The sequence below is a fragment of the Nothobranchius furzeri genome, chromosome 12, assembly GCF_043380555.1.
Source record: "Nothobranchius furzeri strain GRZ-AD chromosome 12, NfurGRZ-RIMD1, whole genome shotgun sequence".
In the NCBI taxonomy this organism is placed as follows: Eukaryota; Metazoa; Chordata; class Actinopteri; order Cyprinodontiformes; family Nothobranchiidae; genus Nothobranchius; species Nothobranchius furzeri.
Genome location: NC_091752.1, coordinates 22728560 through 22753644, shown reverse-complemented (window position 1 = coordinate 22753644; position 25085 = coordinate 22728560). Strand labels below are relative to the sequence as shown.

Sequence of the window (25085 nt, the reverse complement as noted above, 5' to 3'; positions counted from 1 at the left end):
AACCCAGCTCCACCAACATTTCATATGTCAACCCATTTTCAAAAATGCAGCGTTATGTTAAATGCACTGGGTTTTACCCTATTACATTTAGATTTCATGGTTAAACAGTACATGTTAAAATCTAAGCTCAGCTCAGCAGTGACCTAAAATACATAAATACGGTATACGGTAATTTTACTTACTGAAAAAAATGAAGTGGAGACTCCTTGGACGCTCTATTAGTGCAATTAATGCCACAGAAAGTCATTTCGTCCAACAATTGCACAAACAGTTTCCAGGCGAGGCCGAGGCTCAGGCTGAGGCCTTGCCCGGAGCTAGCTCTGCAGTCATGTGGGTCTGATGCACATTAATTATTCTGAATTTTAGGCATTTAATACACTTAAACAGAAGAGTGACTAAAAAGTTCACCCCCCCTCAGAGTTGTCATGAGTGTAAACTAGATCTATTAAACCTAAAACGTGTTTTGGAACCAGGCTGTTAACATGTTTATTTCTGCTGTGAAATTGGTATTTTTAACATGGGAGTCAATGGGGATTTGCTCGCTTCTGATACCAGCCCCCAGCGGATGAGGGCGGAACTGCAATTTTTGACACTCCCTGCTTTGCTTCACATCCAGATCCGAATCATGGGGCTTGGTGTCATGTAGCAGTAAGTATGAGATCAAACGCAGTCTGCTGTCTGCACCAAGGCGAGGCGAGGTTAAACAGCAAGCATATTCCGGCCCTCACCTAACATATCGGCAGTGAACCTGTCATCCCGAAGCTGGAAACTCTGTTCTACTGTTGCAACTGCAACCTTCACCCAGATGTTGCTATGGTGTTTGTGTTACACATTCAACCTTTAACTTTCAATAATTAGAATAACATTACACAGGGACTAAAATGTCCATAATTGACATTTACAAGCAGATAAGAGTTTTTGTTTCTGCATGATAAAGATTTGTTATGATAATTAACGTTAATCATAAAACAAGTGAGTGGAGTGCCACTTACAGAGTTAATACCATGACAAAGGTCAACCTAACAGCAGATTTATGGTTGGATCTTTGCTCCTTTTCCATAGCAGAGGGAACGTTGCTTTGTGTAGGACATCGAGCTGACAGCAAAATCATGTTCAGGTAAGAAAATGTAAAATCTCATTTGTCTGTGACACAATTTTAACTGTAAGGATGAATTCAGACTTGTTTTTCACCCATAGAGTTTTTGTAAGTGTTTTGCTGTTACTTGGCGTCACAGCAAAGCCCTGGGTACGTATTGTCGCTCTGCTTTTATAGGCTCACACAAGCTGGAAACATATTTAGCTCTATTTTTCAGTGACACTTATGTTATCTGTGTTCTCTTCTTCAGAATAAACTCACAAATGAAGCTTTTGAGGATGCAGTAAGGTAAAGTGGCTATTTTCCTAAACTTAAAGAGCAAGTCACCCCCTACCGCAATCTTACTCCACTCCCACTTCCTGTTTGAAAAATGCAACAAATGCTGCTGCCTGGCAAACCAAGATGGTGGAGCCACTATTAAACTCACAAGGCTCACAACAACATTGTGACATCATAATGTACCAGCTAACGTCACAGTGTACCTCATAGCCAATAGCGATGGCAGATTTAAATTCAAAAGCAGCGCAATTTTTTCCTAAAGAAGGCACTACATTGAGTTTTATGCAGAATATTTACATTTGAACTAAGATGCACTTAAGTGCCAAATGATTGACTATGCATGTCTACAGCACGAATAGACACTCATTTATATAGTTGAGCAGCAAAAACAAGTTGATTTAGGGGTGACTTGCTCTTTAAAGTTAAAATAATGGTGAAGACGTGGATTTCATGATTTCATTTTTTAGGTCCTTACATGAGAATGGGAAGCTGTCCTGGGAAGTGGAAGTAAAACCTCCAGAGGACACTGATGGTGTTCAGTATGCGATCCATCCCGGGATGCAGATTTGGAAGAATTACCCAAATGTGAAGGAGGACTTGGAAAAGCTGCACCATCCTTCATCAGCTGAGCTTCATGCTCAAATCCTGGATCCTGCTGCAGAAGTCCCTATAAGTACCAAGATGAAACAGGAAGTAGTGGAAGATAGAGTTGGCATTGATCCAGTTTTTGCTGAAGTGGTTAAAGAACAGCCTGAGGTGGTTTGGAATGAAGACAACAAAAAATTAGGAGAGAAGTTTGCTCCATTAGCAGCTGAAGACAAAGTTGAAGTTGTTGGCATTCCCCATCAACCTGAGACAGATAAGGACGAGCTTCCATCGGGCAGCAGGAGAGCAACAAGGCTCTACCTTCAGCCCGAGGAAGACATGGATGACCTTTACCACAAAGACGTCCCCATGGAAGTCCTTCTCCAAGTCGACAGTAAAGCTGCAGCTCTTGTTGATTTGCCATTTGAGAGGAAGTACAGTGAGCCAGAGGAAGATCTGGATCCACTCTATCATCAGTGATCCTGTGATGACTCATCAGGAATGTATGTCATTAATAAATCACAGCTGTTGTTTGATTCTATTAAAACATCTGTAACGAGCAAACATATATCAGAATACACATTTCTTCATATAAAAGAATGTATTAGCACTCGTCAAAGTTTCATGCTTTATTACTTGAAGAGAAAAAAGAAAAATATAAAATCATATCTGATGTGTAGGAATCACAAATGAAACACATCACATTTACAGTTTTAATAGATTTCCCCCATTTTCTGAACACGTTTAAACATACAGCATCCAATTAAATACTCTGGAAATGCACATTTGATTGGAACAAACAATTACAATAATGACTGAGATCACTGAATTATATAGTTTATAAAAGGCATGAAATAAATATTTAAGAGGTACATAAAAATATTTGTGCTTCAATCAAGCTGCTCAGCAGCAAGAACGCCCTTCTTCAGTATCAGGTTTCCATAAAGAGCAGTTTCCCTGAAAACAATAAAAACATTCATGTTTGACAACTTTTTTTATTTTATTTATGCAGAAACGCAAAGTTTATTCAGGAACTGATACATGAAAATATAAGGTTTTATCACTAACAAATGTTGGCAATTTTACAAATGAATAAATTCAGACTGACATTTGTGAATAAAGGCTAAGAATACGCACCCTGTTGCCACAATGGCATATGTCTTCTTGGCTCGTTCATAAAAAGCAAATCTCTCCACTTTCTCTAAAGGAGCCTGCGTATAAACACAATGCACAAATGAAAAACAAAACAAAAAATTAACTTATATATATATGATGATGATGGTAGATATTAAAATCTACACTAGCTGCCTTTAAACATTCAGTGGGGTCCTACGTGAGATCCTGCCTGCTTTAGGAGCTGTGTGTATACGTCCCACACAGGGACAGCTAAACCTTTGAGTTTGTCGCTGTCCACTAGATCCATGACCGCTGCCTGAGAAAACATAAGAGGAAAACACAAAACATTATGTGAAAAATATCTAAACTCACAAAAACGTTTCAATAAGGTAACATTTGCGATGCTGTGTGTGTTGTACTGGATGAGGGACATATGTATCCAGGGGCAACAGCTTTAAAATGGCCTTTAAAAGTTGTGGGATTCCCAAACCTACAAAAGAATCACACTCAGAATAAACAAGGACTAAACACAAGGGTCACGTGACTTTTATTTCTAGGTAGGAACATACCATCAGCCCTGATCTCCTTTGGGCCAAATGCACAAACAGAAGACGCAGGAAAATTAGAATCTGCAAGCACTAGAGAATATAAAATGCTAATTAAATATAAAATAAACTCGTTAGTCATCTTGAATTTTCTAGTGTTGACGTCACAGATATGGGTTGACACAAACAGCTAATACTTTTTTCCTCTGCCATCGGTCTATTCAAATAGCAATGCCTGTGCGTGCTAACTCATGGAGTGTGTGTAAAGTTATATATCATACCCAGCTCATCGCCATGACCCATTTTCGCGAGAACATAAAGCAAATCAGGTGATAAAACAGAAGGGATTCCTTTCAGGACAACCATACTCACGGTCGAGGAGCTGACAATCAAAGATGGGGGTGAAGCAAGAGGACTGACTCCAGTAACTTCCGCCTTTGTTTGGGCTCGTGACACCTGTTAGCTAAACTTTAGACATCAAAAGTAGATTAGGGGGCTGTGGCTTTATGCTCTATTGAAAATTAAGTAAAATTTCGGGTTTAAACAAACGATTTTCTAAGTTAATTCAATGACAGACCAAACAATTACGAAATTCAGAGAACCGGAAGTTATTGTGAAGCGAGAGCAGTCACTTCTCCCGTTTTTGTCTTCGTTTACGCCATAAAGGCTTTTATCACAAGACGCTTCACACGCGCAATAAATTAAAATATCGCCATTTTTCTCGTTGTTTGTTATTTTGTCATAAAGCTCTAATTTATAATCAGTTTTGCTGCTAATGTGGATATTTATCAGTATGACAGTACAAGTGCTATCAATAATAATAATAAAAACGTATATAACCAATTTTAAATATTTAACTATTGTACTTTATTTTTACTCAAATCTCTAAACCCTAAATAAAATGCTCACTTAACACATTTTGGTGAGGTTTACTGAAACTTCACAAGAACACCATCTAGTGCTCACTGATTTTAATGTACATTTCAGACAGTAAAATATCCAGTATGACTGCTTCTTGATGACTAAATATGGAGTAAACATTTGCGCTGCATCATATTAAGATAGTGTGGTATAAAGTACCCTAATACAATAATTATAGCATGTATTATGTATCTTCTGAGCACTTCATGACACACGCTGATAGCACTGGTGAAAATCATTAGCTTTATTAGTAAAACCTACACAGAAAACATACATTTAAAAAAGAAAAGGCAAATTTAATACAAGTCATCCAGACTGACTCCTGTCACACACAGGCTACACCAGTTATCAGATCAAACCTCCTCCAATCAGGCTGGACATGATTGTATTATTACACTCCAGCAGGCCAGGATTTACTGGAACTTTTTGTGCTGAATGCCAATATTCAGTCTGCTTGCTGCATTACAGTCACGATTTTTAAATTAGGAGGTGATCAGCAAACACTTTGTTTCTACTTGTCCTTGAAATGGGCTTTTCTTTTCTCTACAAAGGCAGTCATGCCTTCTTTACGGTCATCCTGTAAGGGGGAAAAGAGGAAATTAAATCTACTGTTAGAGAATCAATCTTTCCACAAACTAACAAAAAAGGCTCTTCAACTCACGGTTGCAAATGTAGCGTGGAATAAACGCTTCTCCAAGCGATTCCCCTCAGCTAAAGTCAGTTCAAAAGCTGCAGTTGCATGAAGAAGGAAATCAAGACAAAACATACAACAAAAAAAACAAACATTTGAGTTTGTAAATGACCATAAAACTCATCACAAACCTGCGTTGACGGCCTCTTTAGCCATAGTGCTGATGAGCTTTGAATTGGCAGCAATTTTCTCACCACATTTAACAGCTTCAGATACCAGCTGATCCACGGGATAGATTTTACTCACCAAACCTGGAAGCACACAAAGCCACTATGTCAGGTTTTAAAAGTAAATACATGTCAGTTTATCAGCAGGGTATCTGCAGGTTTAAGGGAGCCAAATTTAAGACTTTTTAAGACTTTTTTAAGGCCACTTTGACTAAATATAAGCTATTTTTAAATTAAATTTAAGCTATAATTTCCAGCTATTGCCTGGAACCGGTGCTAACCACGTCGCGAATGTGGGATTAGCCATCCAATTACCATTAAACTTGCACTTCCCCATGGCGCAAGCTCCCGCTAGCTTAACCAGCTAACGTGCTCATCTAAAAAAAGCCCCCTTTCACAACCAGCTGAATGTGTACGGTTCCGCTTACGCCAACATCGTACACAAAAAATGCTGAACACTAACTAGAAATTCACGAAATTTTTATAGAAATAAAATCATTTCGTTTATTGGGTCTTTGGTAATTTAAGACCTTTGGAAACTCTATTGAAGTATTATTTGTCATTTTTAAGACCTTAAATTCAGAAAAGCAAATTTAAGACGTTTCAAGGACCCGCGGATACCCTGTATCAGGACAGGTGGACTATTACAGACTCACGTAAGGATTTTTATAGCCTTTCCTGTTTACTGAAGTGTGTCTGCAATTTATTGCCACTAATTTGTTCTTAAAACATGTTTGTGTAAGCATCAGAGAGGGTTTAAATGAGAACGATCTGTTTGAAAACTTAACTTTTAACTAAACGTGACTTCTGACATCGTTGGTACCTGATTGCTTTGCCTCCTGAGCATTAATCCTGTCTCCTGTCAGTACCAATTCCATTGCCAGAGATTTGCCAACAGCGCGAGTGAGCCTCTGGGTGCCGCCCGCTCCTGCAAGCAGAGAAGTCAGAGTGGATCCAAAAACACCGGCATGGACAGAAAAACATTTTTTTGTTTGTTTTTACCAGGAATTGTGCCCAGTAGAATTTCGGGTTGGCCAAACTGAGCCTTCTCTCCTGCGTAGATGATGTCACACATCATGGCGAGCTCGCAGCCTCCACCCAGCTGGAACAAGAACAAAGATCCAGAACCAGGAGTCAAAATATTTAATGGAACTTTCACTTTTTGTAGGTTTATATGCTTTTAAAATGTTTACATTACGAAGAGCAGAAGTTCAGAGGTGAAATTAGGATTTCACTTCCTTCAACACAATAACTGTCAGATGCACAGACAGGATCAAATGTGTTTTTTAAGATTTTCAAAGCAATCTTAAATGAACTACTACTAATAATCCTGGTTTTGTTAAGATGTGTTTGATGAATACACATCCAGTAATGTGACACCTACAGCAAATCCATTAACAGCTGCAATCACAGGCTTCTTTACTGTGGACACTCGGTTCCAATGCACAAGGAAGTTTCCTCCGTAGCACTCTTGAAAGGTTCGATTTTGCATCTCTTTAATGTCGGCACCGGCTGAACAGAGAACGACAAAAGTCAACACAACCATCTGAAATGTCTGCCAACAAAAGACCAAATAAATGAATAACTGGATTTCTCACCAGCGAAGGCTCTCTCACTACCGGTGATGACAATGGCTCCGACGTCTGCATCAGCTTCAAAAGCATCTAGTGCCCTTTCCATCTCCAACATCAGACCATCACAGAGAGCGTTCAGAGCTTTGGGTCGGTTAAGCTGAATGAAGCCCACGTTGCTCTGCTCGCCTCGCTTTTCCACCAGGATATACTCATACTGACCTCCTAAAAGAAAAAGTTATGCTCAGGTCACACACTACAAGGTGCCATTTGTAAAGTCTAAGAGTCATAATTTAACAGCAGTATTTTGGATTATTTAGCCAATCACAAGAGAAATTAAAAAATAATATTTGGGAGTTAATTTTTAAAAGTCAAATTTTCATCATGTTATTCATACATTTATATATTTTAAAGATCCCACCTAGATTTTTTGTTAGCAAGCTAAATATCTAATTTAGAGTTAAATATTTATTTTACAAACTACTTTAATAATAAAATTAACAATTAAAATTATATATTTAGTATAAAAAAATATAGTTTTTAAACCAAATACTGAGCTCCAAATTAAATATTTATTTTTCCAAAAAAAATATTTAGATACCAGCTAAATATTTATTTTGGGGCTACACCTAAATATTGATTTTGCAAAGTACATGTTTAGCTCCAAAATAAATATTTAACTGGGATCTATATTCTTATTTTGGAAAATACATGTTTAATTTGGTTTGTAAACTATTTAGCAACAAATTAAATATTTAGTTAGTAAATTTAAAGTTTATTTTACAAACTAAATATTAAGGTTAGACCTGGACCTAAATATTTATTTTGTTAAATAAATATTTTACTGTAAATTAAATATTTAGCTTGTTAACTAATTATTTATTTGAGAACTTTAACATTTATAAATGAATAGCATTGTGAAAATATGACTGAAAATTTAACTCCCATTTTTTAAAATTATGGTAATTAAATAATCCAAAATACTGCTGTTAAATTATGACTGACTTTACAAATGTTACCCCATACACATACTACTACATTTTTCATTAAAAAAATATTAACTAAACAAATCAAGCAATAAATTGTTATTTATCCCCAACTGGCATGTCACATGCATTTATTTTTTGGTAAAAAAAAAACTGTTCATGCGGTTTAAATTTCTAATAAAGAAGGAAAGTTTCCTGTAACAAAAAATCCCAGTTAAATACAAGCTGCAGCGTGGTGCAGTTCCTACGTGAGGTAGTTTGTTTGCTGTCACGTTCAGTGACGCAGTTTTCTTGTCCTAAGACGTGGAGCTAAACCATGCAGCCACAGGAACAACGATTGGTTTCGGACCACAGACCTGAGCTGTAGAGGCGGCTACTGGACAGGAGAGCCGGCGCTGCTCTGGAGGACTTCAGAAGGAAAGCAGCACTTCTGCAGAGGAACGACATCATAACAAAAAAACACTGAACTATGCTTCTGGGTCACTTGCAGCCTGTGTCCTGCACTTTTCCTTCTTCGTTGTTTTTGCATTTTTGTTGTTGTATGGTTACGTTAAGTACCTCGTGGTGCTGCCGCCTGCCGTCCGTTCACGGTATAACAAAAAGTGTAGTCCCCATAGTTACCGCCTTTAATTGATATATTTCTTTCTAATGAGTTGAATGAACATTTCTGCGTTGTCCATGACATGCAAAACCAAATTTATTATTTTTGTTAACTTCAGTAGTGAAACTCGCTATTATACTCAACATTTGGTATTTTAAACCAACAATTTCGAATTTGAGGAAATACGAATGCAGGAAAGATTAAAAATAAAGGAAATATGGAAAAATATATAAAATTCGTTACATCTTGGACCACAAGAAGACAAACACGTTGCTTTGAAATCGCGAAATAGACGTGCACCTTATGAGCGCGCTGCGCGTTCTCGTCTGCGTGAACGAGCCTGCATCGCTTGCAACAATCCCCCTAAATTCCCTCCCAGTTGGTGTCAACATCAGCAAGGATAGGAGCACAATACCACAAGGTACGGAAGGTTGTCGTGTTTAACATTGCTCTGCTATGCATGCAGTTCATATGTTTCTATTTATGACGATTGACGCAGGCATCTGCTTATAGGCCAATTTGAGGCAGGATGCATGCATGCATTTGTTTGCTTTTCCTTGGAAAAAAAACGTTTAATTGATGTGACTATGTTTTTTCCCCACACATCACCAAGGCACACAATTTTTAAAACAATGGCTTCTTTTCACCAGTGTTCATTATTATATGAGAGTAGTTTGTGTTTATGGACATAGATTTGACCAGCAGCGTTTTTCTCGTGCGCAATATTTATTTTTAAGTGACCCACTTTGAAAGAACGGCCGTGTTTATGACTGATAAATTATCAGTGAAGAAATCCAGCTGCTTATCATCACTTGTTGTCACGGCAATCGATAAATCATTTAATGACATTTTGTACGTCACCTAACATCTAATGACTATATTTTTAATGGCTAAAATTCAATTCAAATGTATTTATAAAGCGCCAAATCACAACAAGAGTTGTCTCAAGGCACTTCACATAGTAAACATTCCAGTACAGGTCAGTTCATTAAGCCAGTCAGAAGTTTCCTAAATAAGGAGCCCAGCAAATTGCATCAAATCACTGACTGGTGTCAGTGTCTTCACAGCAATCCTCATTCTAAGCAAGCATGTAGCGACAGTGGAGAGGAAAACTCCCTTTAAACAGGAAGAAACCTCCAGAGGATCCTGGCTCAGTATAAGCAGCCATCCATCACGGCTCACTGGGGGATCGAGAAGACAGAGCAGTTACACGCATACACCAAAAATGTATTTTTAAATCTATATTCTCATACAGATGTCAGGGATGAACCAGGTTGTCGCGACCTGCTGGACCTGCCTTCTGCTCTCTGCCTTCCTGTGTGACCCTGCGTTGTGTAAGGGAGGTCGTGGGGGGTCCCGGGGCTCCTCTCGTGGATCTCCCTCCCGCAGCTCCACAGCTGGAACCTACCGAGGAGGAGGTGCCTACGGGGGGACTCGCTCCCGGTTCAGGGCAGCAGGGCGGACCTCCCCGGTGAGGGTGGCGAGTGCTGCAGCGGCCGGGGCAGCGGTGGCTTTAACGGCAGAGAAATGGTACGCGTCCGCCTACCGACGCAGCAACGCCGACAGCTCCGATGAGGAGCTGGATTACTTCAACAGGACCAATTACTTTGATGCACTGTTCTCCAGCTCGAGCCAACACGGGTCTGCTCTGTTTCGTGTGGTTTCGATCATCATTGCAACGTTTTCTACAACACATGGCCTCGTACTGGACTTTATACTATAATGTTGCATTTTAGGATTATTTCAGCCTAAAGGAAGGAATCTGAGAAATGACAAGTCAGTGGAACAACAAGAGACAGAACATCACTGTACTGTATGTATAAATGTGCATTACTAATATTCACTCACGTTTCACTAAATGAAGGGTGCACTTTTATCTACAGACTTTGTCCTATCCAACATATCAAAAATAAATAGCTACACATTAAAGGTGTGGAACACTGAAAAACCATTTTTAATGATTATAATCAGTCACTGAGTTTTCATGCAGGCTGAATATGAAAATAGTCTCCTACAATAGCTTGATAGAAAATAGAGAGTGAAACTCTGGGATTACAAAATCCTCACAGATCTACATCACACTGTCACCAAACATATATGGACCCACCAATCTTGACTCACAAGGAGGTTTAAGCTTGACGCATGTACATTTCACGTGGAAATAGGGTTGTCACGGTAACCGGTGTAGCGATAAACCCCGGTAAAAAAGTTGACAATAATAATAACCGTCTTGTTTTTTACAACATATATTATCTCGGTGGGTTTACCGTGGCTGCGGTGTAGGCGCGGTGACCCTTTCCAGCCACCTTAACATCTACTGAAGTTGCCGGCAGCACATGCGCACTTTGTTGTTTACAGCCAAAACTTTCTTGAAGCTAAAGCTGAAATAATGGCCAAAGGAAGAGACGGCAGGACGCGTCAAGCGTAAACCAACCTTTGGCATCCAGGAAAGAGCAGAGAACATCTCTGCTGGTAGAAGCTTACTGTTAGCATTAGCAACTCCTACAGGCTTGTGTAATTTGTGGAGATGAAACATCACAGTTGCAGAGGAAACTGAGCCAGTGGTAGTTGCTTTGCTGTTAGCCAATCAGAGGAGAGATGTCCAAACATCAGGAAAGAAGACTCCAAATCCTGCCCTACTGTGCCACTCTCTGCTGCAGCAGACTTGTCAGTGTTGATCCAGGTGCTTCTGGGCTTTCTTTGCCCCGAGTAAGGCCCGCAAGGCATTCATTCCTACCAGAGACCACTGCACATGTATTGATTCAACAATTTAAAAAAGCTCTAGAGCCTGTTTAGTTTCACTTCACTTCTACTGCCAAACTCACCTCTTATTTTATTTTAGAAGCTAAGTGAGCTCTGATGAAACTCTGCACCAATCTTAGCAGATTTTCATTGTAACTAAGCCTCATCCTAATGAGTGAAACCATGTTGGAACCATTAAAGCTGCTGTTTTGTGTTTTTTAGCTTTCAGAGAAGGATGTGAGTCTACAACCTCAGTCAGTTTTATTTTTGCTATTTTTCAGCTAAATGTTTTTTTTCCACCTGAGTTTTTTAAATCACATTCTTAAAATCTTTTTCTCAGTTACTTTTGGTTTTAAAGACTATCAGTAATTCTCACAATCATCTATTTCTTACCTTTTTCCAGCACATGGGAATTCTAACCTGCGTTTTTTCTGATGTGTTCATCATTTCCCAGGACCCCTCTCAGGAGCAACAGACTGTTCCACAGCTATAAACGCACTTGATTATAATCTGCAACACTTTGTAGTTTGTAATCATTGTCTTCATGCTAATAAACACCCTGTTTACACTAGATGGCTGACTTTTTTTTATCTATAAAGTGAACATTACTGAAGAATAAAACTTCCTTATTTTATTTACAAAAGATACAATGATCTCATTTTTATATTTTATCAAGGCAGACACAAGTACCAGAATACTCATCTGATGATGCCTAAATAAAAAAAATAAAACAGGTCAGATCAATCCAGCAATACTGGTCCCAGCTCTCCTTTCCTGAATGCTCTGATGAAATCGTAAGCTGCTGCGGAGTAGTTCGGGATGGTAACGGTGATGTTTCCTGGAGGAGAAAAACAGCTTTTAGTGCAAATATTCGGCAAAATGACGTAAAAGATGTAATAAACAAAAGTTTCTGGTGCAAAGGGCAATGAAGAAAGGGAATTATTTCACTCTTTTCTTACCCACTCCTGTAAGGGCTTTGACCTTCTGGGTCTTTCGAAGTTTCACAGCGATGCGTTTCAGAACATACTGGATGTCGTCGCTTGGCTCTGGGAGGTCGTATTTCTCCACGTAACTGCACATGAATACTCACAGAGTGAAGAATCTGGGCTAAACATGTACAAAATAATGTTTAAAGAACATAAAATTCACACCTGAAATTCCCAAGTCTGTTCAGAGAATAGAGCAGGTAGTCGGCAATAATGTCTTCACCCACTAAATGATCCAGGATAGTTCCTGGAGCAAAACATCAAATGTTTGTAGAGCACAACAACCACACACGCACACACACACACACACACGCACGCACGCACGCACGCACACACACACACACACACACACACACACACACACACCAGTAAATAAAATGCTCACCGCACAATGCCAACTTCATGCCTGTTTCTACGCTCTGAATTTTTGGAGGTAGCACTCCTGGTGTGTCCAGCAGATAGATTAAGGGTCTCTCAGACACCTGAGAACAGTGACAGACAAATTCGGTCTGAGTGTATACACGTGCACACACACACTAATAATCAGAACAGATCCACAAAACCTGTAGAAACACACCTGGATTTTAGTCAGGACCGCTCTAGTTATTCCCGGCTCTCCACCAACCCGAGATGCACGACCTGAAAGGTTGCATTAGATCACAACATTTAGATAAGCAGAAGCAACACGTCATAACATGAACAAATACTTTATACAATACCTTTTTTTAAGTGTGTTCGCCTCAGTGAGTTAATAAGCGATGACTTTCCCACGTTGGGTACTCCAATCACCATCAGGCAGTAACTTGTGTTCTGAAAGAATCGCAGAACTAGACTCTCATTCTTTGAGGACATCAACATTTAGGATTAGTGTCTTTGAGTCTAGCAGGAAACTGTGTGCTGACCTCCTCTCTGTTAAAACGAGGGCTGTTCTCAATTATTTTGACCATCATCGGTGCCAACTACGGAACAAAACAAAATGAGAAGTTAGTGTAAAACTCCTAATGACACTTTTTATTTATTTACAGTTTAAGATCCACTTTAACCTTTTTGATGTTGTCATCTCTTTGCTTTAAACAGTCAGTGAAGAGAACATTCCTCACTCCATCTTGTTGTAGTTTCTTTAGGATCCTCTAGAAGTTTGTCAAAACAAAATATGAATTTGTTTTAAAACTGACTTTGGAAAAAATAAAATCCATTAAAGCAGCAACCTGGAGTTTCCCCCTTTCAGGCACTCTGTGGGATTAGCTTTTAGAAATCCGTAAAATAATAGTCTAACCCTGTACTGTGACATAATGTAGGCAATATGTGAATTTGTTTTCTTGTTGAGACCGCCCCTGCCCCATAGAGCTCCATGCAATTTGAATTGAGCACCAATCAGCATTAACCAATATCGTTAGACATCCGCCTACATTCAGATTTCAATCCCAGAGCGTGTGCGGAAGTACTTGAACTGATGCAGTTAAGGACATTTCAGATGGACAAGGAAGTCTTAAAACCTTTTATAAACATATAAGATTAATGTGAGAATACTAATTGTTTTAGCTCTGTCGGCCGGCTAGTGGTCAGCATTCAAGAGCTAGAGGCGCTGCTGTTGGTCGTAACCATTGAAGTAGGGAGAGAGGCTTAGGGTGCAATACATTTTCTCACCTCTAGATGGTGCCCTCTGAAGAAAAAACTCCATATTTCTGCTTTAAGACATTCAAATAACAAAAATAACTGCAATGATTCAGACCTGCTTGTTAGACAGATCAGAGAGGTCCATCTTGTTTAGTATAAGCAGATGTGGTTTGACATCCAGTGTGTCCTGAAACAAAGGGTTTCTGCCAGAGAAAGGGATTTACTGAATGTTAAGAAAAGCAAAAGTCAGATCGAGATGTTAGGACCCTCTTTAGCATTTTATTCATTAAGCTCTAAGACATCTTTGAAGAAAGTATCGCTTAAATTTGTATTGATCACAGATTCTACACAATGCAAATGAAATTAAATAAAGAGCAGGAAGTACTGTGTCAAATCCCAAAGTTTAAAAATGTGGCCCATACTTTTGGATAGTTCAGTTTCTGTAAATCCTTTTTAAATCAAATAAACCAAGTTTCATAATGTTCTACCCATATGTAAAGTTTTTTTCTGTTTCTATTTTTCAGAATAAAAGCATTTTTAGATAATCTAATATGGCATTCTGATATTAAGCAACAAATACAAGATTTCTGGGGGAAGAACAGGCTTGACACTAAATTTAGGCTTCTTTCTTTTTGCAGTTATACATAACACAAAACACATATTCTATAGCAAATATATCGCATTTTAAATCAACAGAACACCCGCATCTACTTACATTTCACTTCTGACAATAGTAAATTCATTAAATGCGAGTTAAAACTATATATGTATGTCGCTGGTTAAAACCTGATTTCAGATTTATGACGACCTTCTCAAAGGTAAAAAGGATATTCTGGCATCATGTATTTCTATGATGCAGTCCACACTCTTCAGGCCGGCTTTCATCTGTTTGAGTCCTTTAAACAACACGACACCGTTACGCAGGTCTGAACGTTTACTTGACACAAGCAAACGAACATAAATGGGATAAATATATGAGGCCACTTTTATCACCTTTAGCCATGTGTCCGGGGAACCAATGAGCCACTTCCCGTCCACCGAAGTCGAAAACAGTTCGAAATTTGCCGACATTACGCAGGACCTGACACAGTTTCATGGCTACTATTATGCTAAAGGTAGTAACCAAAACAAGAATTACAAAAAACAAACGAAAATGCTACATTGGTGTCATGCTAGTGTGCTACACTGTTTACAGTCCGACTTGAATCTGTTAAGAAAATCAATCGTTCCGTTACATAGTTGGACTTCTTCGCACGTCTTTCATTCAAAATGGTACAACGCTTCCCCTGCTGGACAAACGTGTAATTACACATATCACAATTACTTCTGGGATTTTTGTAACGTCAGTAAAGAGAGGTATCACACACATTATAGCATTTTACGTTGAATTTAGCAGAAATTTATCCTTAACGCTTTGATGCATAATGGTCACTACAGTGGACAGGTACTCAAAATTGTTATTTATTTATTTTTGCAATTAAACACAGCTGTTGAAGACTTTATTGCATGTGAGCCCCTCCATTTGGACTTCAGTAAGGCAAGCCAACATATTTCATGTTCAGAATGCACGCTGTCCACTGAGATGGACATGTAATAAAGTATTTGTAAATTAAAATGTTACAAAAATATTTGTTGAAATTTGTTTCACTCACACCTAGATGAATGAAAAAAATTGTTTAAAAAATCATGGTTGAAGATCTCATAATTCTTGCATCAGAGGGTTAAAGAGCAAGTCACCCCCAAATCAACTTTTTTTTGCTGATAAACTATATAAACGAGTGTCTAATCGTGCTGCAGACACGTGTCGTCAATAATTTGGCACTTCAGTGCATCTTAGTTAAAATTTAAATATTCTGCCTAAAACTGGCAGTGTTGTGCCGTTGTCAGGTAAAAACTCTGCTCTGTATTTTAATTTAAATCTGCCACCACTATTGGTTAAGAGGTATGCTATGATGTAAACTGGTACATTATGATGTCACAATGCTGTAGTGAGCCTGTGTTTGTGTGTATTTGTTCGCAGCTCCGCCTTCTCGGTCTGCCAGGCAACAGCATGTGTTGCATTTTTCAAACATGAAGTGAGAGTGGAGTTAGACTCTGGTAGGGGTTGACTTGCTCTTTAAAAAATCGGATTATTTGGAAAGACGAGTGTTTATGTTTCTAAAGTTGAATTAAGAAAAGTACCAGAATTTAAAACACCTTAACAATACGTTTTTAGACTAGTACTTATTTGTACTGGATTTTATATTTTTCAAGATAAAAATAAATTCAAAAAAATTAAAATTGGCCAGACAAATTGATAGTTTTATATAACCGTCCATGCAATAAAACACAATATGACAGTAAAATCAGTCATCAAATATGTTGAATTTATTCTCAGTTAACATCAGTCAAGTCATAATCAGCCTGGAAGAGTAAATTATAAATCTTTCCAGAATATGATAAGCAGTAAAACACAATGTGAGCTAGTGCAACTTACTGCAAATAAAAGTTGTGAATTATAAAGATGTTTGCTCATATTTCTTACAAAAATATAAAAAATGGCCAGTTTAGCTCATAAGAATAGCAAATCTGCTACTTTAACTTAAAGTCTTGATTGAATCGTTTAAATCAGAGAAGTCATACTTCATTAGCTGCAGTCTTTTTGCATTATCAACAGAACCATAAAAATAAACTCGGATTAGGGACACTTAACAGTTTTTCTCATTTAAAATAGAATGCTTATATTTCTTTTTTTATAAATCTGATTAATTCTTCATCGGCACAACAGCATTGAATTTTTAAAGCATCGACTTTGGAAGCTCTGGTGGATTGAAAGACGAATAGTGAGAGATGAGTCTGTCAGCTTCTCTCCATCCAGTGAGAAGTGCTCCATGAACGGTGGAGAAGAAGCAGTGATGAGTTGCCTCTCCAGCAAACAACACCTGCAGGGGCTGAAAGAATATAATCAGAAAAAATAGAGGTTATTGTAAAAAACAAAAAGTAGGTACTACCTATATTAATGCTAGGATTTTACGAGAAACATCATCATTTGTTCCATTTATTATCAAAAGTTGGATTAAATACTATCTTAGATATTAAAAAAACACCCATCACAGAATTACATCCTGTTGTTTATTTATAAGAAGAAATAAACCAAAATATAGACAAAGCTGTATAAAACTAGATATTAATAAGACTTTACATAGATCATTAACATGTATGTACCTGTGCTTTTGACTTCTTTGAAGGCAGAGGTTCCATCATGTTCTCCAGGTCCTGCTCCGAGCAACCGGTTGCAAGGTGGGTGTAGGATCCACAAGTCCAGGGGTCATGAAACCACTGAGAACGCAGGATTCTCTGCGGGGTGATGGTGGGGTTCCCTGAAATCCACAAAAATCAGAGGCTGAGCTATTTAGCAGAACGCTAACCCACAACAGCATTTGGTTTTGATTTGTCAATTTACAAACGCAAACAGGAAATGAGCTTAAAGGCCCCGTGTGTGAAATTCACAGAAATCATAGTAAAAAGATCCGACTCTTTAGCACCACGCAGTTTAGAGTCGGTATTGCAGCTATTGGAGCCCCCGAGGATCAAAAAGGTTTTTTTTTAATCATTATTTAAAACTTTATTAACAAATATAACAAATACAATACAAAATCGTGTTGCTGTAAACGGCAGCATGTCATCATCTAATTCCAGCTTTCAAGTCAGCGAACAGGTTAGTTGTTTTCATCTAACTTATTTTATTAATTTAATCTAAATAGGTTTTGAATAAGAAAAACTTTTTTATGTCAGTTATGTTTGCTAATAGCAAACGGCAGCTAGTTAGTGATGACTTCTGACTACAAAAAATGACAATATTTTGTTCATTTTATTTGAGAAATGTTATATTTCTATTTGCCATTTTGGAAATATACAAGGTAGTGTAGTCTGTAATTGTTTTCTCTCCGTAAACAGAGTCAGATATCATCCGATGGTTCATCAGTGGAGACAGACAAGAGGACGAGGGAGAGGAAGAGGGCGAGGAAGAGGGAGAGGAAGAGGGAGAGGAAGAGGGAGAGGACAGACGTGTGCCAGCGCACAGAGAGGCAGAGGTGTTAGACATGCGACAGAAGCAGGGCAAGCATCCCAAGATGAAGGAGCCGAATTTGCTCAAACCAGCCGCAACGTCCCACGCACAAGAGGAAGAGGCAGAGCTGCAATAAAGTCTAGAAGATCGGCGCTTTCAAGCGCTTTCAAACTATCCCGTTTCTCAAGTTTGCTTGTAGAATATGTGTGATCCTCCATCGCTAGAAGTACGGTGTGGCTAGTTTCTTCTTCTTCTTAGTTACTTTGTCAGACTGCATGCTTACAAGGCGCACTTCTGCCCCCTGCTGTTTCTTTGAGGTTACATCATTTAAAAACGCAAACATCAAATGCGAAGCTTAATATGTTGTATGTCCCTAAAAGGTCACTGTATTTTAAGATGGCGCATGCCATATGGAGCACCGGTCTGCTTCTTTTGTCTAAAATATTAAAATATAAAGCTAATAATAATGCTTAGAATAAATGCTTGTTTGAATTATCATTAAAAAAAAAACAAATTTGAGAATGTGATACAAGAAATTTGATAACTTATAAGATGAAATATCACACATTGGGCCTTTAAAGTAACACTTGAGTTACCTGCTTCTCCCTCTACTGGTTGAAAGCGGAATTACGACTGTGGAAAACAGGCTGCTACAGGCTTTAAAGGTATAGCAATCGATGTTTCTGAATTTCAGGAACGAACCGCCCTTTCCACGTTGCACAACACTCTCCCAGCGTCGGTTTACAAGTAGCTGCGGGCCGTAATGTGTAATAAGATGCTCTAAAAATAGCATGCAGAACGTTAGCTTACCTCTCGAGCAGAAAACCAGCAACAGCGGCGTCTGTGGGGAGCAGACTGGACGGCATTAGCCTCTTCCTGATTTCCATGAGAGTGAGGGGGTGCACAGAGTACGCATGCGCAGGAAGTGAAAACTAACCCAGGATTGGCTTCACCAGAAATTGACATTTTTGCGGACCAATGGTTGATGTGATCCACCCGGAAGAAAAACATTGATTGCTATACCTTTAAGGTGTTGTGTTTAGCATGTTTTTATGAATGGATGGTTATTGGCAGTTCAGAAACAAAGAAAATAAATCAGGACTTTGCAACTTTTTTAGATAGTTTAAAACTGAAACCGACAAGTGTAGGCCACACCGACGTTAACGCCGCTCTTTGTTTTTCTAGTTCAGCCTTTATTTGCGTCGCCTCTTACTTTTGTTTCCAGAATCAGCCATAATGCCAACAAGCAGACTTCTTCTTCTTGTGCTTTTTATTGATAATCTAACTGAAAACGCTGACGGCTAGACTTTATATGGGCTACTGACACGACTGATGCCATAAAGCAGGTAGGGACCTCCCACTTGTGTTCCCACTCGAACCACCAAAGCTGTTATGTGCAGTTTCTGGTCAGCAGAGGGCGACAGCGCTGTCCCATGTGAAGCTGCTCAACTTTGTGGCTCAAGAACCTCTGAAACCAGTTTGAAAGCAATAACTTAAATGTAGTGTTACTTAAAGAGCAAGTCACCCCCTACCAGAGTCTAACTCCACTCCCACTTCATGCTTGAAAAATGCAACAAATGCTGTTGCCTGGCGGACCGAGAGGGCGGAGCCGCTAACAAATACACACAAACACAGGCTCACTACAGCATTGTGACATCATAATGTACCAGTTTACATCATAGCATACCTCTTAGCCAATAGCGGTGGCAGATTTAAATTCAAAGTGCAGAGCAGAGTTTTTACCTGACAACGGCACAACACAGCCAGTTTTAGGCAGAATATTTACATTTTAACTAAGATGCACTGAAGTGCCAAATTATTGACGACGCGTGTCTGCAGCACGATTAGACACTCATTTATTTAGTTTATCAGCAAAAAAAAGTTTATTTGGGGGTGACTTGCTCTTTAAGAATGGGAAGTAATGCTATAACTTTGGTGATGCTTCTTTGTCATTTCACAACTCACCTGTAAATCTGCGAATAACTTGTGTGACATCACGCATGACCTCTAGCTCCGACAGCGTTTCCATATACTCTGACTCGTGCCCCGCAATCCAGCCACAGAGAAGATGGCCATACCTGACATGTACACCAAAAACACAACATTTACTCAATGGTAAACACATAAAAACAAGCTAGGCAGCATTACTGAGACATCTCTAGATGTTAACCTTTCAGTGGGTTTGAGCACTGTGAAGCCAATCAGCTTCTTTATCCAGGATCTCTGTAGATCAGGGACCTGATCCACCATAGCATCCTTATCCAACACAGAACATAAGAGACAGTAGACAAATTATGACCTGTACGGGTTAATGAATACATGGTTTTGTTTGAATTTTATATTGTTCTACAGGTGGATGCTGCAACGGCTCATTTAACCTCATCTTCCCAGATCAGATGAATGACCTCACAGTCGGCATCCCACCAGGGTGCATCAAATTCCACAAATATTTTATTGTTTGTTCCAAAACCGAGCCTCTGGATGGTGTGCAGCTTGTGTAGAGGAAGAGGAGGGCGGAACAGCGTTGAATGGTGTCTTTTTAGATATCCTAATAAAACAATCATTTACACACTTCAGTGGAAAGTGGTGGCTTAAAGAAAAAAAATGCACAAATTTCTTAATAAAGATTCATGAGTACCCAGGTTAAGAAAGACTCGAGAACAATTATTATTATTATTGCATTAGAAATAACAAATATGCTTGGTTAAAGACTAATTCTCTGAGATGACCTAAAGGCACTGTTACGATGATGTGATCTGCAGGGATCCTCTCCCCGTTTTCACACTCGACCACCGCTGATGTTTTGTTCTTCTCTGCGTCGCTCCAGTGGACACACCGCACAGGACAGTTGTAGGTCACTAGACCATCAGGGAGCTCTGACATCAGGTTTTTAACCAGACCTTCAAAGCCACTGGATACAAAAATAAAATAACAAATCATCAAGTCAGAATAAAACACACCGCCTGTGTCCTGAATCAAACGGGTTGCTGCAGTACGAACTCGGGGAATGTACAGTCCTGTCCAGGCAGAGTCTTGTACTGGCCGTAGGCCCCCAGACCCACCTCGTCCAAGCTGTGGGCCCCGTTAACACAGCACTCCACCTTCAACATGTTACTGATCACACACAGATACAGGGATCTGGTAGCTGGGTCGATATATTTCCATTTCTCTGCTTCTCCCTCTTTCACCTGCAGAAAGCAACAACAAAACAAGCTCTTAAACCAGCTGTGGCTGCGAAACGTTCGCAGATAACTGCAGCTAGCAAACAATTTCCCCTAAACTAAGCAAACCTTTAAACGTATGAATTCTCCCACGCTGGCACACGGTTCTCCTTTTTGATTCTGAAACTCTGAAATTTCATCCAGGAGTTCAGCAAAAACCTCCTGAGCTGGAAAGACATCCTCTGTATTCAGCTTCTGACCTGCACACATTAGAGGGAATACAGATCCAAAACATTAAAGGCCGCAAAACGTTTTTCTGGAGCATTTTTTTGCCACATTGCCTAAAATGCACTTCTGATCACATCCCGTTCTTATTGAGTAGATCACGATCCATTCATAAAACTGCCATCTGACCATCTCTCTGCCCTCTGTGCATACTCCTCGATGTGCTAAAATTGGACGTTCTTGGCTTGGAGCAGCTGAACAGAAAGCAAAGCCTGAGCCAGGCTCGGCTAGTTAGGGTAACAGAATGTTTTGTCATGTTCTGGCTAGAGTCCGATTCTGTTCTGTTTGGTAGAAGTTTAGGTGATGGACCTGTTCTCTGTGATGGCAGACTGTCTTGTTGGCTGGCAGAGCTGTCAATCAGTTGCCTGTGTGTGTGTGTGTGTGTGTGTGTGTGTGTGTGTTGACCTATTTGTGGGGGGTTCCCAGATTGTTGGTGGCATTGGGCTTCTGTGATTTGAAAGTTAAAGAGCAAGTAACCCCCAAATCAACTTTTTTTTTCTGATAAACTATATAAATGCGTGTCTAATCGTGCTGCACGTGTAGTCAATAGTTTTGCACTTTAGTGCATTTTAGTTAAAATTTAAATTTTCTGCCTAAAACCGTCAGTGTTGTGCCGTTGTCAGGTAAAAACTCTGCACAGCTTTGAATTAAAATCTGCCATTGCTATTGGCTGAGAGGTATCCTAAAATGTTATCTGGTACCACGTGATGTCACAGTGTCATTGTGAGCTTGTGTGTGTATGTGTGTGTGTGTTAGGGGCTCTACCCTCTCGGTCTGCTAGGCAACAGTATTAGTTGCATTTTTCAAACAGGAAGTGGAAGTGGAGTAATACTCTGGTAGGGGTTGACTTGCTCTTTAAGAAAACACTATTAAAGCTTAGACCTGCCTATTATACAAACACCACTATATTAGAGCATGCTAGAGTGTTATATGGTTATATAGGTGGGCTATGTTAGGAATTATGGCAGCAAATGTACCAAACAGGTCAAAAATGTAAAAAAGAGATAATAATTTCACACATTTACTCACAAACCACCTGTCTAAGAGGAGACTTTACTACTGAGAATGTTTAGTTTTAATATTGTTCACATTTGGTCGTCAAATAACCTATATTCAAAATATATTAGACTTGTTTAAACCTGAACTGCTGAAGAAATTAGGAATCCAGTGGGGGTGTCCTCCTACATCTATGGCCTGGTTTTCTGGGGTTAGAGCCTTCGGTTCCAAAAGCTCATACTGTCGGGCCAGACAAAACACCGGGTTCTCCTCAGACGGACCATGGATCCAGTTTGCTCCAATCTCAACAAGAGCATCACCTAAAGAAGAAAAATATTCAACCTTTAATCACAGACTGGGTTGATACTTTTGACTTCTGGCATGTTTAGAAAGCAGGTGATTTGAAAGGGAAAATCTAGGATTGTATAAGTTGTATTCCTCCGTTATAAAAGCATTTATTGATTTTTATAGTATGGCATAAAAAGGACAACAGATAAGACTTTATAGTTCCAGAGTGAAATTTGCTGACATTGTCTTTTTATTATCTTTCAATCTCAAGGTAAACATTATATGAGGCACAAGTTGGAGAAGTCCACATCTATTCGCTTATGTGACAGCTTTTCCTGGAATCCTATGATACTCTATTACACGTGAAATGAAATAAAAACAGTTCAGTTGCTGCCGTATTGCAAGTTTTGGTTGCAATCAGTGAAAAAAGAAACGTGCAAATAACAAATCAGTGTGAATGTAAACATTACCTGCATCTGCCCAGTTCTCCAGTACTTTACACAGATCTGAGCTATAGCAGTGACAGTTTCAGCTTAGATGTTTATATAATAATCATGTTGCAGCTTGTGTCCAAACCATCGGTCCAAACCCGATTTCTTCATTAAACTAGACCCAAAGCAACATGGACGCCATTGTGTCACTTTTTTGAATGAAAAACCTTCTTTAAGTAAAAAATTTTTAATTGATTTCGTATTTGATTCATTTTTACCAATGCCTCAAATTCTGATCGAATCCCTTTGATCAGCGAGCGTTTAACCCTTTAATCCTTCGTTTATTTCTGTATATGTGGCATTTGATGCAAACGGGAAAGTGAAGTATATTCATAGCTGTTCCACAGTAAATTCAAACAAGCAAAGAGGTAATATAAACATTGCACTGCCCTTTCCGGTTACATATGTATTAATTTTCCTCCACACAACTGGACTAAACATTAGCTAAATCAGTGATAAAGTTACTGCTCACCCAGTCTGCCCGTTTTAATTCGCCCCCCGCTTCTCGCAGTCGCCTCCAGGACTTTCACGTTCCGAAAACCGTTTTTTAACAGTTTGTGAGCAGCAGCGATCCCTGAAATACCACAACCTATTATTACTATGTTCCCATTTGTAGCCATAGCGCCAGCTTCGCTCCAGATAACAGAAGGGCTTTATTTTCTCACTACTTTCTTTTTCTCCTTCCACTTCCGCTACTCACGCGCATAACGGAAATGTCCTTCGTTGATTATTTTCCAAAATAAAACTATGAATTGCATAAGAGCGAAATAAAAACCACAAATAAACGAGGCAATAAATAAAAATAAAAAAATTAAAATACGAATGTCTTTGTTGTTCTTTGTTTACATTTGTTATTATTTTTATTTAATTGATTTCAAAATAATCTCTTTAATTTTTGAACATACATTGATAGATTCGGATTTATTTATATAAATGTATTATTAATTATGTGAAAATTTGTACGTGTGTGGAATTTTCTTAAGAACAAGCAATGCAATAAATGTACACAGGCAGAGATTTTCAACCAATACATTTCTTTAAGTCTCTTAAAAATATAATTAACAACAAATTCTTTCTTCAAACAAATGAAATCAATTAATGTAATAAAAACATGTTTAAAAACATTTTTTTATTTAAAATAGGCAATTTAAACAAATTGGTGAATCGTTTGTTCTTTAAAAACACCCATAAATCCCATTTATTGATTAAATATTTCTTGTTTAATCAAGTAAAAAAATTGAATCAATCTACATTTGCTATGGCATTTTCCAATCGGTCTTCATGCATCCCTTTCTGCCTGTTTTAATTCACCACCACTCCCAACTGTTTCCTCATAAACACTAAGAACTTACTTTGACCTGCTTTTATTTTTTTCCTGTCTGAATTTTTCCAAGTTAAATAATTGTGGACTTTGCTTCATGCCTAACACCTGTTACATGTCCACTTGTGCCTTTTCTTACATGTTCCCAAGAACAAATTGACCTGTGACAGACATGTTCTACTGAACAGTGTACAGCACAACAACTTCTACATGTAGACTTTATGCATTATGAGAAACTGCTTTAGAGTTTTGTGTTAATGAAATGAAATGAAATGAAAAGCTGAATGAAAAGCTTTATTTGTCCCAGGGAAGGGAAATTAGAGTTTCAGTACACACAATTCAAAGATCAGACATACTGGGCAAGACACATGACAAGAATTGCTGGCTGTGGTCATTCACAACCAACTTGCGCTACCTTAATAGAGAGGGAAAAAAGGATAACATGAGGAATGGATTCGGGAGGAGGGGAAAAAAGGCACTCCACAGCTACTCTCCCCCCAGGAGGGCAGCTTTGCTCTGCGAAAAAAAAAACACCTCAAAAGATAAGCAACAGATAACACAACACAACATCACAATAGGGAGGGAGATCTTG

The 25085-nt window shown here is 38.8% G+C and overlaps 6 protein-coding genes across 7 annotated transcripts; 2 read left to right on the top strand and 4 right to left on the bottom strand.

The window, feature by feature from the left end:
- Positions 1–1028: 1028 nt before the first annotated feature.
- si:ch211-217g15.3 (uncharacterized) lies at positions 1029–2579 on the top strand. Its single transcript, XM_015944236.3, has 4 exons — positions 1029–1117; positions 1198–1246; positions 1347–1384; positions 1843–2579. Exons 1-4 carry the CDS (start codon positions 1110–1112, stop codon positions 2438–2440), a joined length of 693 nt encoding a protein of 230 aa, XP_015799722.3. The 5' UTR covers positions 1029–1109; the 3' UTR covers positions 2441–2579.
- fuom (fucose mutarotase) lies at positions 2575–4136 on the bottom strand. Of its 2 annotated transcripts, none has more exons than XM_015944238.3 (6): positions 3903–4136; positions 3646–3714; positions 3496–3566; positions 3294–3392; positions 3098–3171; positions 2575–2917 (listed from the first exon to the last, which is right to left on the bottom strand). In XM_015944238.3, the coding sequence occupies exons 1-6, from the start codon at positions 3985–3987 to the stop codon at positions 2851–2853; spliced, it is 465 nt and encodes a 154-aa protein (XP_015799724.3). In that variant the 5' UTR covers positions 3988–4136; the 3' UTR covers positions 2575–2850. The 2 variants fall into 2 exon arrangements, with proteins under 2 accessions (XP_015799724.3, XP_015799725.3); XM_015944239.3 differs by having other exon boundaries at positions 3306–3392.
- A 635-nt stretch (positions 4137–4771) lies between these two features.
- On the bottom strand, positions 4772–8623 carry echs1 (enoyl CoA hydratase, short chain, 1, mitochondrial). The gene is made up of 8 exons (XM_015944235.3): positions 8314–8623; positions 6999–7196; positions 6785–6912; positions 6403–6502; positions 6224–6328; positions 5365–5484; positions 5204–5271; positions 4772–5119 (listed from the first exon to the last, which is right to left on the bottom strand). Exons 1-8 carry the CDS (start codon positions 8405–8407, stop codon positions 5054–5056), a joined length of 879 nt encoding a protein of 292 aa, XP_015799721.1. The 5' UTR covers positions 8408–8623; the 3' UTR covers positions 4772–5053.
- Positions 8624–8857: 234 nt separating this feature from the next.
- On the top strand, positions 8858–10421 carry sprn (shadow of prion protein). Its single transcript, XM_015944242.3, has 2 exons — positions 8858–8979; positions 9814–10421. Exon 2 carries the CDS (start codon positions 9814–9816, stop codon positions 10279–10281), a length of 468 nt encoding a protein of 155 aa, XP_015799728.1. The 5' UTR covers positions 8858–8979; the 3' UTR covers positions 10282–10421.
- A 1495-nt stretch (positions 10422–11916) lies between these two features.
- On the bottom strand, positions 11917–15118 carry mtg1 (mitochondrial ribosome-associated GTPase 1). Its single transcript, XM_070542440.1, has 11 exons — positions 14897–15118; positions 14736–14799; positions 14019–14124; positions 13330–13416; positions 13189–13245; positions 13006–13096; positions 12864–12925; positions 12672–12768; positions 12452–12533; positions 12260–12372; positions 11917–12138 (listed from the first exon to the last, which is right to left on the bottom strand). Exons 1-11 carry the CDS (start codon positions 14997–14999, stop codon positions 12041–12043), a joined length of 960 nt encoding a protein of 319 aa, XP_070398541.1. The 5' UTR covers positions 15000–15118; the 3' UTR covers positions 11917–12040.
- Positions 15119–16248: 1130 nt separating this feature from the next.
- On the bottom strand, positions 16249–23882 carry LOC107375621 (peroxisomal N(1)-acetyl-spermine/spermidine oxidase). The gene is made up of 10 exons (XM_015944243.3): positions 23645–23882; positions 22537–22713; positions 21242–21372; positions 20952–21139; positions 20681–20862; positions 20330–20499; positions 20122–20207; positions 19917–20029; positions 17108–17262; positions 16249–16833 (listed from the first exon to the last, which is right to left on the bottom strand). The coding sequence occupies exons 1-10, from the start codon at positions 23790–23792 to the stop codon at positions 16681–16683; spliced, it is 1503 nt and encodes a 500-aa protein (XP_015799729.1). The 5' UTR covers positions 23793–23882; the 3' UTR covers positions 16249–16680.
- Between the last annotated feature and the right edge of the window lie 1203 nt (positions 23883–25085).